Source organism: Patella vulgata, chromosome 7 (assembly GCF_932274485.2).
Source record: "Patella vulgata chromosome 7, xgPatVulg1.2, whole genome shotgun sequence".
NCBI lineage: Eukaryota > Metazoa > Mollusca > Gastropoda > Patellidae > Patella > Patella vulgata.
The window spans coordinates 36,294,524-36,311,466 of NC_065885.2; the positions used below are offsets into that span (position 1 = coordinate 36,294,524).

The 16,943-nt window shown below is 36.0% G+C and overlaps 2 protein-coding genes across 2 annotated transcripts; one reads left to right on the forward strand and one right to left on the reverse strand.

Moving 5' to 3' along the window:
• Positions 1 to 218: 218 nt before the first annotated feature.
• On the forward strand, positions 219 to 6,312 carry LOC130013570 (alpha-L-fucosidase-like). The gene is made up of 8 exons (XM_056102281.1): positions 219 to 568; positions 1,519 to 1,625; positions 2,302 to 2,432; positions 2,723 to 2,856; positions 3,161 to 3,258; positions 4,082 to 4,214; positions 4,687 to 4,857; positions 6,063 to 6,312. Exons 1-8 carry the CDS (start codon positions 219 to 221, stop codon positions 6,310 to 6,312), a joined length of 1,374 nt encoding a protein of 457 aa, XP_055958256.1.
• A 1,495-nt stretch (positions 6,313 to 7,807) lies between these two features.
• On the reverse strand, positions 7,808 to 16,678 carry LOC126827396 (uncharacterized). Its single transcript, XM_050556697.2, has 11 exons — positions 16,526 to 16,678; positions 14,734 to 14,856; positions 14,044 to 14,177; positions 13,470 to 13,680; positions 12,467 to 12,606; positions 11,754 to 11,973; positions 11,294 to 11,433; positions 10,766 to 10,988; positions 10,141 to 10,274; positions 9,817 to 10,045; positions 7,808 to 9,077 (listed from the first exon to the last, which is right to left on the reverse strand). Exons 2-11 carry the CDS (start codon positions 14,765 to 14,767, stop codon positions 8,827 to 8,829), a joined length of 1,716 nt encoding a protein of 571 aa, XP_050412654.1. The 5' UTR covers positions 14,768 to 14,856; positions 16,526 to 16,678; the 3' UTR covers positions 7,808 to 8,826.
• Positions 16,679 to 16,943: the final 265 nt, after the last annotated feature.

Consider the following 16,943-nt stretch of genomic DNA (forward strand, 5'->3'; position numbering starts at 1 on the left):
CCATCGAATTCGGGCTCCGGGTGAATTGGGCCTCGTGCGAATTTAAGCCTCGGGCGAAACCGGGTATCCTGCTAATTTGCAATAAAGTCAAAATCTAACCTTGACACGAATTATTCTTTGAAAAAAAGGATACTATTCTGTTCTATATAAACTGATCTATAGATAAGACTGATTATATAAAACATTTTCACAAACTGACATCTCCGACTTACACAAAAATGGCATTACTATTACCTCTAATTATTCTGTCAGTTGCGTATGTACATGGAATTCGTTATGAACCGAACTGGCAATCGCTAGATTCGCGTCCATTGCCTGCCTGGTATGATGAGGCAAAATTTGGTATTTTTATACACTGGGGAGTATTTTCTGTTCCTGGTTACTCGCCTGACCATGCAAGCGAATGGCTCTGGTGGTACTGGAAAGGTCAAAAACTACAACCATACATAGACTACATGGCGAAAAATTACAGACCTGATTTCATGTATGCCGATTTTGCTAAAGATTTTACAGCTGAGTTCTTTGATGCCAATGAATGGGCGAATCTGTTTCAGGCATCGGGAGCTGAGTAAGTATAATACAATGTTTATGGGATCTTTCATAATGTTCGGAGACCATTTAACATTATATAAGATTCCAGGTCAACTCTTATATTATTCAATAGCAACACATCCTTTTGATGTCCATTACTGATAAGGTTTCCCTTGATAATAGATAGTAGCCTACTAAAGATATTAAAATGTGTGATATTTTTTTAAAAAGAAAATCGGGTCAAGGAGAGGCAGTGTATCTACGTTTTGATATTAACGTTGCCATTTATAGCTTAAAAATATATACCACAGATAAAGAAAGGCAACCAAAATTACGTTGTCTATATGAAAGGTCACTAAGGAATTCGAAAACCACATCGTAGACATATGTCATTGCCATTTGCGCCAATTATAATGGAGTCCGATATAAACAGAGTTGGAATTCTTTAGATTTACGACCGCTTCCAGTATGGTACGATGAAGCAAATTCTGTATATTGCTCCCACGATTTGGTGGTACTTAGTGGAAATGGGGCTTAACGTCCTATTGTTTTTTCACTAACCGGACAGTGGGGCTTGCGACTACTCTTCGTCGAATTTCAATTACATACACACCAATGGGTACACGGGGCCTCATTTTTGAGTCCCGTCCGTCCTACACCATTGACATGGGGAAACCATGCTAACAATCCCAGGACGTTTCCCAGCCAACACAGGGATTAAACTAGGATCTCCTTGTGGGTGAGCCAGGTCAAAAGCTACCATGGAATGTTGAGATTTTATGGAAAATAATTACAAGTTAGACTTTAAATATGCTGACGCCAATGAATGGGGAGAATCTGTTCCAGGCATCTGGCACCGAGTAAATGTAACGTCAACGAATTCTTCAAGTCACTACCAGCTCTGTTGCAATACTCTGATAAACCCACTAGTGGTGTATTTACATTTTACTGCTAAGAGTTTCTAAGCTAGATGCGTCGTGCTTTCAGGTATATGGTTTTCACTGCTAAACACCACGAAGGTTTCTGTAATTGGCCTACTAACCATTCCTTTAACTGGAATTCTATGTCAGTTGGACCTAAAAGGGATATTGTAGGTTTGTATGTATTTCTATAGTCCTAGCGGTTTTAGAAGTCTACTTTCAGACCACTAATAGTCCAGGCACAACCCCAGATTAGTGGCAATTTTTCGGAAAACAACATTTGATGAAGGTTTCAGGTAGAAGGGTCTCTAGTAAAGATATTTGGAGTTTGCCACCTCTGAAAACTACGGGCTAACTTCGGGAGAGCCGAAAATCCAAGATGGCCGCTATTTTGGATCAACCGTTTGTGAGACGAATAGATCACTGTCCAGCTAAACCGATAAAATGATGTATTACACAGGTCATTTCACCAACAATATATGTCAATTTCTATTTCAGACCATTTTGGATTTGCGCAATCCCGAAGCTAGCCCGTAGTTTTCATAGGTAGCAAACTCCAAATATCTACCAGAAACCATCGTCGAACTGTTTACCCGAAAATTGTCACGGATCTGGAGCTTGTGTCCTCACTATAAGTGACCAAGTCGATTTTTAAGTAATTGCTATTGATCGACAGGATATCCATTCTGGAGCAAGAGTTACGGCTTGTTATTGGACTTATATAATAGAGGATTTGTAATGTTAGTACACAATTTGACAGGTGGTCTCGTATTGGAATTTGTTCTATATCTGATGTTTAGTTTTTGCAGTTTCCTTTAATTAATCGTAAAACGTTTTAACATTATTTCAGGTGAACTAGCTGCAGCTATTAGAAGTAACACATCTCTCCATTTCGGATTATATCATTCTCTTTTTGAGTGGTTCAATCCTCTTTATTTAAGAGACAAAGCAAATAACTTTACAACCCAAGATTTTGTTTTCGTGAGTATTTAATATGTAAGCTTCCTACACAGTACATGGTCGAGGGATATCAAAAAAATACCACACCCAGTGCAGTAATAAATCAGATATATTTACATGAAAATTCGCGTCAACTATAGTTTCCTGTGATGTCTATGATTAAAGTTTGTTCATTTGATCATCCGCCCTAATCTTTTTGGGTCCATAGTATATCAAAACCTAATGGAAAATAATTTATTGATGGCCAAGTTACAGCGGCCGTTTTTAGAAATAAATTACTTAGTACCCTTTTGTCTTTCTACTTATATCAGGATAAAACTTTGCCAGAACTTTATGAATTGATCAAAACTTATAAACCTGACGTCATTTGGTCTGACGGGGCCTATGGTGGGAGTCCAGAATATTGGCAAGCCCTGGAATTCCTTGCATGGCTTTATAATGACAGGTTAGTAACATTTATGGTGTGCTCTTGTATATTACTATAATAAACCGAATAAAGGGCATGCTATTATGTTCTTTGGCAATAACCACGCTTATGTAATTGATTTTAGATAGTAACGTCGTGGTAACAAATTAAGAATCACCCAGAACCCATTGTCCTATTGGTAGTGGTGGGGGCCTGGGACATGTGTTAGTTTTTGTGTTACTTGTGTATCACTAAAACATGTCGTGTGGACATTCCTGATTTAATCGATAACAGTGTCTATTTAATTCCTCATGTTTTCTTGATGTTTCTACATTATATACAGCCCAGTCAAAGATACAGTAGTTACTAATGATAGATGGGGAACTGGTACCAGCTGCCGTCATGGTGGATTCTTGACCTGTGCTGACAGATACCAACCAGGTTTAAACTTTATAACTGTAATACCATACAATCCTAAATTTTACCAGGGAATTACGTATAGCATTAATCTTTGATGTTAAATAATGGATTAGTCAATAATGTATATTATCATAATTCAAATACATACCGGTGTAGGTCTAGCATGTGCGTGGTGATTTTTCAATCAACAGGTAGAATCTGTGGGCCTGATATGGGAACTGTATCCAGTAGTTCACGTGCATGGACGTGATGTAGCTGAGCTGTTATATAATTGAATATCCCATTGCAAATTAATAAATTCACATTCCGTTTGCTAGGGGCAGTGTCTGTAGGGCTGACAAAAAGTATTGCATTATTATTGTGAGTATTGTATTGTCGTCCATTCCTTAGGGGTGAAGCGAAATGTGCTCAAGAGAGAGAGAGAGAGAGAGAAAAAAAAATAGGGTTTAACGTCCACTCGACACAAACTAGGTCATTTCGGGACTAACATATGGTTTAATCTTATTTACATAATTCGCTTACGCGTAGGGGTCTTTAGCAGTGGGAGGAAACCGGAGGCCCCGAAGAAAACCCACGAGGTTGGACAGGCGACCCTACTCCTTGCATGTACAACCGGGGATTCGAAACCACGCCAGTCGACTCAATGACAGACTTTATGATACAGCGCGCGCACGCTAACCATTCAGCCATCCAACCCCCAACAATGATAACCCCTGTGTTAATGTGACATAAAACCCTCTATTTAGTGTACTTACTTGCCGAAGCCGTTTTTAGGGCCATCTTTATTAGTCCGGCAGGTGCATGGCGTTATAAACCCTATGTCATTTCAATTCGTGTTCTACAGGACATCTTTTGGAAAGGAAATGGGAGACTGCAGTTACTGTAGATTTGAGTTCATGGGGATATCGACGAAACGCAGTATTGGATAATTACGTCTCTACAAGGGTGGCCTTGACCACATTAATTCGAACAGTAAGGTATATGAATATTTATACGTGTATATTTATTTTGACAACAGCACCGTACGAGATGAAACAAAAACAATTGCCAATATATTGATAAACAATAAAAGCAAAGCTGGGCTGGATAATTAGCATCCGGAAGTTTCTGCGAATGATTATTGACCTTATTTGTGGGACGTCTTTTTATGTAGTAAGATATTTATTGAGGGAAACAAATTCACACACAAATTTAACTATTTCACCTTATTTCACTGAAACGTCGTGAACCGCAAAACGGCCCATTATAGTGCTGTTTCACTGTTTATCCACAAACGCCCTTTTCAGTAATTTAGGTAACAGGGGAGCAAACGTTACAAACAACGTATTGAGCACATGTAGAATTATTTCCACCACTGTCCCAATGTTTACAGTCAGGCGGATGTTTATTATAATGTGGTAATTAGTTATATCCAATATTTCATCAATTATATTCGATTTTCGATTGTAGCTATGGGGGTAACATGTTGATGAATATAGGACCGACATCATCTGGAACAATTGCTCCTATATTTGAAGAAAGACTACGAGATATGGGAGCATGGTTATCTGTTAATAATGAGGGCATCAAAGGTACTCGGCCGTGGATACATCAGAATGATACCATAGCGCGAGGTCTTTGGTAAGACTTGCTTTATTGTAATTATGATATTGATTAGAAAGGTTCCATTCACTACTTGGTAATCTTCTTGTTCTTGGTAAGCTGAATACTGTACAACCTCGAGTACCATCGACAAAGCTGCTGTCTGGGCGTATTTACACGCTTTGTATGGCTATCATCTTTCTATTAAGAAACAATCAAGGCTATCTATGCATTTTTGGGTTACAGGCCCGTAAGCGTACGGACCCGATGAACGTTAAAGGGGCCGACCTTAAATGCCCTAAAAAAATCGTTTAGAGCTTACCGGTTAGGGGCCTGCTATTCGAGTCCGTGATTACAGCAACTTCAAAAAAATTGGTCCAATATAGCCTAACTTAGGTGGCTGACCTGAATTCCAAACAACCAATCAATCCTTTAGTACACGGAGCGACGGTCGTCGCATGGTATGGTGAACTCGCTCTTCCCGAGAAAATTGTGAAAATTTAAACGCCGCAGATGCGTTTTATTGCTATTCTAGCCCGGTAGTCAAGCAACTCCAAAGTTTTCCAATGGTTTTGCAACTGAAATTCAACTCTATAGGAGCTGCATTCGTAAATAATAATCAACGCCCGCAAAATGTCGCAAAAAGCGGTGCGGTTCCAGACAAAATGTTTTAATCCATATAGTAAATTCAGTTTAAATTCGTGCTTGCAATTAAAAGAAAAGTAAAATTAGCGTTTTATTAGAATTCAGGCGCTTTATTTTGCCAACTAGATGATATTTTGTCAAGCTCCAGACAAAATGTATTAATCCATGTTCAGTTCAGTACAAATTCGTGATATTCAATAAACAGAAACGTAAATTTGGTGTTTTATTAGACTTCAGGCACTTTATTTTGCCAACTAGATTATATCATAATATTTTTTCTTCACTTTACCTGTCTGCCAGAAAGGTCAACTTTCCCCAAAATGAGATCTGCAACTGCCCCCTGTCCCGTCTCGTACGCCTATGCAGCTTTATCTATTGCATTTGCTGTTTGTTTTATACTCCGCCAAGTCACAGCTAGTTACATATGCAAATAAAGGAATAAGCTATTAGTATTATGCTTGTCACGACTTTGAAACTATTTATTAAATATTTGTCTCTGGTGGAAATCGTTTCTGGTACCGAACCTTTAACATGAAAATCAAAACTGAAAATCACCCTCGACAATATAGTATTTATCATCAATGTCCTTTATCTTCCAGGTATACTAAAAAGGGTACCATTGTATATGCCATTTCATTTTACTGGCCCGACAGCTTTACACTAAACTTGGGTGCTCCTGTAACTACACCAACGACAGCAGTCACGATGTTGGGATATTCGGGCACAATCTCGTGGAAAGCCAGACCTACCAGTGGTATTGATATCACTCTTCCACCTATACCATTCAATAAGTTACCTTGTCAAAACGCTTGGACATTTAAAATGAGTGGTTTATCTAATATAGAATAAAGCTAAATGTTCCAATCTTTATTACCTTAGTTGGGGCAGAACAGTAGGATGTTAAAACTATTTCATTTCATTTATCCGTCGTTCATTTTTAAACAAAGCTTGATAAAAGAAAACAATTCTTTCAAATTGGAAAGCTTTACAGATCGCTACGAATCCTGTCTAGCAGCGATAGATTTTTTAGTCAATGTTTAATTAGGCCCGTAACTAGTTTCGCCCCCCCCCCTTGTGAACAATTGTCGACCATAAAAAGAATAGATATACATTGTCCGTCAATTTTACAACACCCTTGAGAACACTTCCCGTCCCCTCGTTGCTCTGAGCTAGTTACGGCCATGTGTTTGATAAGAGACGATTTTAATATATATATCAGAATAATGGCGAATTATACGTACGCCGATTTTACCAAAGATTTCACAGCGGAATTCTATAATACAAAACAATGGGCTGAGTGATCATCTTGAAACTTTACATACGTATTCCTTATACACTAAAGATGACCCCTATTGTTTTTGGTGCATACCCGACCCAAAGGGGCAGAGCCACGCCCATTTCTTGTATTTGTTTGTTTGTCGTCTACAGGCCACATTTCTTAACTATCATCTTGAAACTTTGCATACCTATTCTTTGTAGCCTAAGGAACATTCCTATTGTTTGGGGTGCATGTCCAACCCCCGGGGGCAAACCCACGTCCATTTTCTTTTTGTGTGTCTGTGTGTCGCCCACAGGCCCCAATTTTTGCCTTTAGCGCCCGATGGCCCACGATTCTGAATGGATTATCTTGGAACTTATTCCTTATACCCTAAGGACGGCAACTATTGATGTTGGTGCACGCCCCCCACCCCCTGCCCTTTCGGCGGTGCGACACCCACTTTTTGTTGATATTTTGTCTGTAAATGATATACAGGTTGCAATTATTAACAGATTTGGATCCAATTCGGAATGCTCCAGCATCGGCTGGTACCTATATATATATTGGTCCTTGTCCAACCCCCCAGGGCAGAGCCAGGCCCAATTTTAGTGTTTTTGTCTACAGGCTGGAATTCTAAATGGATCATCTTTATTCCTTATACTGTAAGGATACCAACTATTTATTTTGGTGCATGTCCCGACACCCACACCCAAATTTTTGTTAGTTTTTATCGGTAAATACTCTACAGGGTGCAATAATTAATAGATTTTGTTCAAATAACAGAGTGATACTTATTTATATTGTTCCATATCCAATCCCCAGGGGCAGAGCCACGCCCAATTTTTGTATTTATCTTTTACAGGCTGCAATTTTTAATGGATCATCTTGAAACTTTGCATATTTATTACTTATACCGTAAAGACAGCAACTATGTATTTTGGTGCGTGCCCCGCCCGACCCTCCTGGGCAGTGTCACACTCACTTTTTTGTTAATATTTTCTCTGTAAATTGGCAAAACAAACCCAACGCCTAGCCTTTTCTGCCTCTTGTCATATTACAGCCATTTTATTCATTCTTTTCATTTTAAAAAGTACCATATCAATCAAAGTAGGAATGTGGACGTATATTGAAGCGATAGCGATGCTCTTGTTAATGAACGTTGTTTGTCATGTATCTGCCATGATCGGTCCTTTTATTCCTTATAAATTTTCATTGCTGATTAGAGAACGTTTGCGTATGTTTATCGTACAAAGCAGGACATACTTGTAGCCTATATGCAACTATTCTTGAATAGCCTGCAAGTTCCACAGTTGCTTGTTTATTGGGGTCTTTTTACATGAAAAGCTCGAGCTGACAGTGGAAATTTTGTTCTGTAAACAATATGTTATTAAAAGTTTGGATTGAGGAATAGCCTCTACCTATGTTGATCCCTATGGCAGTGGCATTACCATACTGATTACAAAAATAGCATTTAATACTTTTAAACTCACGGGAATATCAAGTTTATTGTGATGAATAAAAAGTAAATATTTACAATAAATGTTGGAACACAAACCGGCGATGTTCTAGTTGGAAAGTAACACCCATTCATTATTATACTTTTCACGACTATTTTTTAGTTACAATATAAGTAGTCTCATTAACATTGATACAAAACAAAATTCTGTGTATATTCTAGAGAATATTTAGCAAAAATATCCTGTTTAAAATGTAACCCATCATTGGGATTACTACAAAGCACAATCCTAGATAAGACTGAACAATTTGTATCTTGCTAAAACAGCAATAGCGATAAGGTACAAACAAGTTGTATATTTGCAGTAAGTACTGGTGTTCCTGTAAAATGGAAAGTTCTACTCTCATAAAACCACAGTCTAAATTTTGCACTACATGTTAATCGATCCTATTTTCTACCACAACCGCGCTCTGCTAACAGATTCAGATGTACATTTGGGTTTTTAAATCTCTACATTTCATCAGAAAACGCATCCAGGTATGTCAACACAGGCAATTTCTCGGCCCACACATTCAGATGTTCTGATGAGTACCAAATATAAAATCAAAACAAAACGTTTATTTTGTGATTTTAAGATAATCGAATGTGGCTATAACAATGAAACACTTCCGGGGTCCCTTAACTGTGAAAGTTGGCAAAAGTTATCCTTGTGATGAACTTTATCTACGTGATAACGGGCTGATTGGTGATGGAATTTATCTCGTATATAAACACTAATTGTTATTATTACACACAATAAAACAAAACCGGCAATTACCATAAAAAATACGTTCACTGGCTTCTTGATAAAACTGATATCATTGGCTGTGATTTCAGACATCTGTGTATTATATGTGACATCTGTGAAAGAGAGAATTTTAATAAAGTAAGGTAGTTTCTTGTCAAACAAATACACACAAAGGGACAACATTTCAGTCTAAAATGCAAATATATAAACTTTCTTCCAACCATAATTAATATAAGGTAGTCTTACCATAATGGTCTAACCATTTGTCATTTTCGACAAAAAAAAAAAATAAAAAAAAATAATAAAACCAATAGCGTGCTTCGAACTTTCATTAGCTTTTTGGGGCTTTATTAATTTCTGAGCCTTTATGGCAATTCTTCGGTCTTAAACAATATCCATAGCTCTAACAAGATTCAATGTCCTGCCATTTTATTTTTTGACAAAGGCGGGATCAAAGCTAGCGATCTTTGATCTCACTTTTCTTTGTCAAAAAATAGAAAATACGCCTTTCGGTTAAAACCACGGAATTATTTCATAACCACTCGTATTTCTGTGGTAAAAAGTACAATGATGCTAGAGAACAGGCAAGTACAAAATTGTTTGCTAAACTGAGTCTACTGAGTTGGTAATGGAGTAAACTAAAGAGAAAGGGGGATTGTATATCTTGTTTCCTTCCTAGTTGTTGAATAGTAATTATTGACTGTTTATATTTGCCCCTGAATTTTATTTTCTGGCTTATAAATATGAAAGTAGTAGACTTTAGGCATAATACTTAGCATCGTCTTAATGTTATTTTCTTAAAAGAGATTCCGTTTTATAAATACGCTAAACTGTATTTTAACTTTTACTTACTCCACTCAGGTGCAATTTGTGAGGAAGACGTCTCACCATCAGTAAATGTCACAGAACATATGTATACACTATTTAAATCATCGTCCGTTGTATTAACTATCATAACAGTAATCGTTGCAGCTGATCCATTCGAATAGGTAGTATTTGGTGTTATTTGAAATAACAACTTATGTGTATCTTTTATCATTAATTCAAATTTATGTCGATACCAATAACCCAGCTCCTCAATCTGAAACAAAATGTTTAATTCTACATGAAGAATACTTATTTTGAAAATAAAGAATAAAACAACCCAAAGGGAGGTAATAAACTAGAATCATATACCTTTTCGTCGTAATAATTTTTACGTTTGATAGAAATGGTGGCTGCTGTAAAACGATACTGATACGCCCAGATGAACTTTACAGAATCCCCAATATCCGTTATAAACACACTGTCTACTGGAATTAATTTTGGTCCTGTAAAAAAAAAATAATATATAAAATGTGACCCTTTTAGTAAGTCACTAGCTCACTAATCTTGAGCCAAATGCTCCCATGAAAAATCTCGGGCGAAGTCACTATAGATAGCATTTGTAATATCTAGCTTGTAAATTATTCCCTATAAAATCACCAACTAAACATGAGGTTTCTGGATTCCCTTGTATGTGGTAAAGGAATGGGACGCCTAGCAAGGAGCAGTTTATAGTCGTTCGCATCGGATCAGAGATAAAGAAACCCACACCTGATCCCGTGTATATGTTGATGTGCCCGTAAATGTCTCCTGACAGCCGGATAAATAGGCGGAAACACCGGGTAAATTATGACACACATTATGTCGGTTGGTGCAGAAAGAAGGACGTTAAACCCCATTTCATTTCTATAACCGTATAATATAATTTATTTATAAATGGATACACAGGTTTCATGTTGAGAAAATAGATATTGAACTAGTCAAACACGTTACTTACGCTCAGTTATCAATTGAATTTGTGAAATGCTGCTGAAAGTATCTCCAATGAAAACACGACAGTAGTAAAGGCTGTTAATGTCTGCAGTGATTGGTTTTGAAACACCTAGAATTATTCTTTCCTCCTCATTTTTATCGTCAATAACTTTATTGAGATCAAATTCTGTTGAGTTAATATATGTTTCAAATCCGTTCATTCTGCTCCACATTCCCACCTTTTCATACTAAAAAGAAACAAATATTTTAATGGTTATTTGATTTAATTATTAGTCAAGCATTATGGACGTTTCCAGATTAAACTTTCAAACCATCCGCAATAAAACGAATAGGCATCGATTATCGGTCCAAAATTATTTTAAGGACCATAACAAAAAATAAGTTATGGTCAGTATTTCTACTGATATAACACCGCTATATTTAATTTTTTGTAATATTCTACTTTTATGCACTAAATTGAAGCTAAGTGTCATTTAATGTTACGTTTATTTATTTCATTTCTCTAAAGAACAATACTTAGACCATATCTTACCTTTGACGTAACATTGCTATATCGGGTAAAGATAATTTTGTCGGCAAGTCTTTTACTATGGTATTCCCAAACTAGGTTCACACTCTTCCTCGGAGTAGTTATCAATGGATCTGTATGCGTTAACCAATAAAACTCATTACCTATACACCCAGAAATAAAATGTATCCAAGTAATTAGTAGAGTATTATTTTTAAAAATCGATTTCAATACCACACCACCTGGGACATTCCTGTAAATTAGTATTGATGTAATACTTCCGCTTTAGATACTCATAAATTTCCTTTTTAAGTTAAATTAATTTAGTGATGGGTTCCTAGAATATTTGATGACATTAATTGCCTGGAGCTGTTTCAGAAGTTTAATAGATTATTATCAACCATTATGAAGTGTTAATTTTTTAAATACTGATATTACACCTTGTTGAGAAAAGCGACAATAAATTTATAAATCAACAACTTACTTTCCCGAAGAGTAACGGGTTCGTCATACACAATGCAGTCCCCATTAAACTGAACTCCAATTTTATAGACATAGTTTATATCTTCAGGTTCTATATCCAGTATTCTGAGTTCTACTCTCCCTATTTTACCATCTGGGCCTGATACAAGTTCGGCCAACATTCTATTATTTCCACTTTGTTCTTTTAGGAACCCATTAGACCACCGTGCCAACTGTTCATTCTGAAATAACAGATAACGACATGGTTTCGCCTTGTCAATGGTGCAGAACGAGAGGCCTGACAAGGACAGCTGTCTAGTTGTTCGGATGTCACAAAAAACCGAGGTCTCGTGTACAAATTGGCGTGCACGTAAAAAACCCTTGGCAGTTTGAATTCGACATAAGAGTAGGCCGTAGCGCCGCAGTCAGGGCAAAATTTCTCCATAGCACACTGTATGGCGTATGTCCGTCTTCATTAGCCCAGTCGAAACAGAACAGTAGAACGTTAAACCCCATTTCATTTCATTTCGTTACAGATAAAGTAACTACAAAGAGAGCCATTGATAGAGTATTTTTGAAACATATCAGTATATATTTCAACCGTATTATAATCCGAGATCGACCAGGATTTTACATTTCTTGAATATTAAATGTTAAGAAATGACCAGGTTCAACATACAATAATAATATTAGCTATGCAAACTCCCAAAAGATATATGTTTATAATTCACTCACTCTGGTTTTCCGACTAGCTGAAAATACTCTGTACAGTATGATATCGAACTCTGTAGAAGAAGTTTCATATTTCCATATGATATTTACAATATCGCCTACTCGAATTTCTATTTGATTTAAAGCATTTTTCCACTTAAAATCTACAAACAGGAAAAGTAAAATATGGTTACTTTAATAATATATGGATGATAATAAACATATGCCCACACGAGGTTATTATGCCGCATATAAATATTTTGTGAAGTTGTTATGTCACAGATAAAACCCGAAACGGGATGGGTATCCCACATTTTAAACACTATCTTAGAATGCAACATTTAAACATTATCTGAGAATGCAAACTTTGAAACACAATCTTAGAATGCAACATTTAAAACAATATCTTAGAATGCCATCCATGTTTAAACCATTATCATAGAATGCGAATTAGAACGACCTAAAACATACACATTAATATTCTTTTGAATGTACGAGGTTGTAATGCCACAAAAAAGTCCTGTAGTATTCCCCATAATGTCACTTATAAATTGCATTTAAAACGTCTGTTTAAACATACATTGTGCAATAACTAAATCTGCCTATTTCAGGTCTTTCTTTGGGCCTGAAATGTTATATAAACTATTAATTCGATATTTATTAACAAAACAAGACCATAATCAACTCTCGATGGCATCGGATACTCGAGATTTTAACTAGATTAGAACGGTTCGCCGTTTGAAAATCTAATTTAACAATGGGAAAGAGAGGCTAAGTCTCGAATATACCAGTGTCCTGGTTACCACTATGCACACACGTCTTGTCAAAACTACAAACAGTGATAACTTGGATCAGAATGAAGTAATTTGAATGAAATTTTCAATATTTTCATTTTACATTATCTATTATTTAGCTATTATAGCAAGAATGGCCAACTTTTTATCTAAATTTTGCATAATGTATCTTTAAAGTTATTTCTATAACAAAGACAGGTTTATTTCTAATTTACTTAATGATTATCACTTACCCGCCACAACTAGTCGTATCCTATTATATCTTGTATTTTCTATTAGAACATCATAAAAACCAGAATCATTCATAGTTACATTTGTTATTATTAAAGTCACGTTTACGACTCTTTCCTTTGCACCAGTTGAGATGTTGTTTAAATGTAGCTCATATCTGCCTTCAGATTTATCCTGTATTGAATCTTCTATTCGATAATACAATACCTGTACCTAAATGAGATGTAAAAAAATGGATGAATAACGTTCTACAATGTTTTGTAGATGGAACTTTTGATTTTAACGGTATTTACTCATAAACATAGTGTCGATGAACTTATCTTCGATTCAATTATCGTTGGAACAAGAATATCCACTCCTCCAGGAATATGTAGTGTAATAGAATACCACATTTTGTAAGTTTTCTAAGCCTTCGGTTCTTTTCCAATTTATCATGTATATAGGATGATGTGGTGTGTTTATTGAAATGCACAAAGAACCTACCAAAATTTCTTCTGAACGTTCGAAAAATTAACACATCAAATCCCCCATGTTCCTTTATTGGGATCAGGGGCATATATCTCAATTAAACCTTACCCCATCTTTTGTAATGTTTATGGTATTGCCAATATTGCTTGAATTTATCTGCCACAGCAATTCAGTATGGCACCCTATTACAGATCTTGTAACTGTATAATTTGGCGTCAACACCACAACTTGAATCCACAAACCTGTGAAGTAAATGATTATACATTGAAAACAATAACACACCTAACAGAACATCATATATAACTTTTGTTATAAATATGTGACTCACTAACGTATTTTTTTTTAGCGAGTATTATGTGTATGTGTGATGGGTGACCAGGTTAATGCCTACGCTGTAGATAGTTCCTTGTGGATTTTCACCCCATCACTCAACGAAAAACAGACCTTGCGCTAGAATTTTAAATCATAATGAAATAGTGCAATATTCGAGGAAAATACAATGAAATACTTCACATAAAAAGCGGAGCAAAACAAGTTAGCTTAAGAGAACATCGCACCCAAACCTAGAAGTGGTAACATGTTTTAAAAAGAGTAAAATCACACAGTCTATGTGCGCCATGTCACTATTTATATAATAGAACGTGACACCCCACAACCACCCACCTCCAACAGCCGTTAAATTTTAATAATATTATTATAAGTTAATGCCCCATTGACAATGTTTAGAAGATGCTAAATTCCATTTTCCATCTTTTGAATAATACACTTTTGAAAACGTATCAAAGACAGACGACTTACCTGAAATCAAACATACATTGAGAAACCAATTCATCTCTGCCTATTATCTTGAATAGATGTTACCTTGAGTTTCATTCAGTGGAGGAACAGGACATCCATAAAACATTCGATTAGTTGTTGAACCTGTTAAGAGTCAGGCAATATTAAATATTAATATGTATATTAAGTCCAGAATATGCCAGAATAAAAAATAATTAAGAACATACCAGAAAAATAAGAATATACAAAATAAAAAAAATGTTTTTTTTTAAGGTGTTTTTTATATTAGAAAACTCGTCAGAAAACTGTGCTAAACAATATGGCCAAATTATTGTCTGAAATGGGGAAAACAAAGCGATGCTTTACATATCAGGTTAAATTTATCCCTTTTCTGGCAGAACAAGAAATGCTGTAATAATATTGTAATGGTCAAAAATATTATTATGAACCTAAAATCCAATGAACCCAGTCAGTCAAACAGTATGTAAGTTATATCACAAAGAAGCTAATTTCATGCTTGATAATTAAACACATTGGTTATTTTGTCGATCTATTAATTTATACTGGTGTCAAATTTATTGTTATTTTATGAGTACAATATTATATGATTAATCTTATTCGTTAATGGTGTTATATTTAATATTTTTAATCATTGGTTTATATGATTTGATGGAATCAATACGAATATATTAAGGCTGTCGTTTATGAGCGAGCAGCTGCCATTTTGGATTTCATGTGCCATTTTTAATAAATCAAAATTTAACCATGGATAAAAAACAATTAACGACTTGGTGATCTGCAATTACTTTTAGAGAAGAATTACAACATTTCAAGGGCTGGTTATTTCGCCGTTTGCCCCATTTTCGACATTACTCCTGGTTCAAAACGGTGTAATTATTGAGAGACCCCCCGCTACCAAGCCCATTTCGTTCAACATATTTTGTCTGATACAGAAAACACCCTCAAAAGACGTTGTGTTAAAAATGGTCACACATTCCTAGTATTGTCCTCTACTAAAATTATTTACATCCATCAATTCTAACTCAAGTTATAGTCATTCAAATTTTGGATTAGTTTCTCGAGCAAAAATGTGATACTAATTTTGCTATCCTTTTCTTACAAACCAACCCATTCTTCATAAAGACTGTTTTGAATACTCGGATATGCGTAATCACATAATAGCAAGTCTTTACATTCAAACAGTACATTACTTTGGTCAGATGTTTTAAAGGTTGCTGACATTTAGACAGGAACCTGCTGTTCGAGCAAAACTCCACCCCCGTTAAGAAATAACGGGGAATTAGCATATACTAGCCTCAAAATGACTAAAGTAGTATTTTGGGTGTTAAATTCCTATACCATTCAAAACGGGGTTTAACATACTTTTTGGCACGAACCGAATGATGCGAGAGAGAAAAGGGGTTTGACGTTTACTCAACACAAAGTAGGTCATTTCCATACTACAGGGATGACGAAGACGACGGTGGCTTTTATGGCGTAGGTGGCACGGTGGCTCAGTGAGTAAGATGTTGGCTCGCTAATCTGGAGGTCCCGTGTTGACCCATGCTTTGTTCGAAAAAGTTCATCGGAATTTTCCGATGTGTCAGGACAGAGGGCATGGGAAGCGACAACGTATAGTCGTTCGTAGGTCCCGTGTACACATTGGCGTGCACGTAAAACTCGATATAAGTGTAGGCCGTAGCGCCGCTGTCCGGATAAAAAATTTTCCGCCCATCTTCATTAGCCCAGATGGAGCACAACAGTAGGATGTTAAACACCATTTCCTTTCATTTCGTTTACAGAAAATCCTTACCGTGTCATTAGAATAGAATCCTTATTGTTTAGATAATTATAACTTCCTCAACAGCGAACAACATACTTCCCAAGTCAAGAAATTAAAATTATTTTCCGGGCTGCATTGTACAATAACATTGGCAATACAGAGTGAACACATTTATAATATTCTAAGCCATTCTATATTATAATGTAAAACCAGTCATGTTTGTTCACGTTCATGATATATCGGTATTTGGTGTATACATTACGACTGGGGCACTCAGTCAAGCATTTCTATACCTATTGTACTACATTTCTATCAAAATAATAATTCGACATTGAATACGACAAAAAATAAGAATACTATAGTATTATATAAATTACTATAGGGTGTGTGTCAGGGCCAACACAGAATAGACCATATCAATGTAAATTATATGTAAAGTTTAACAACA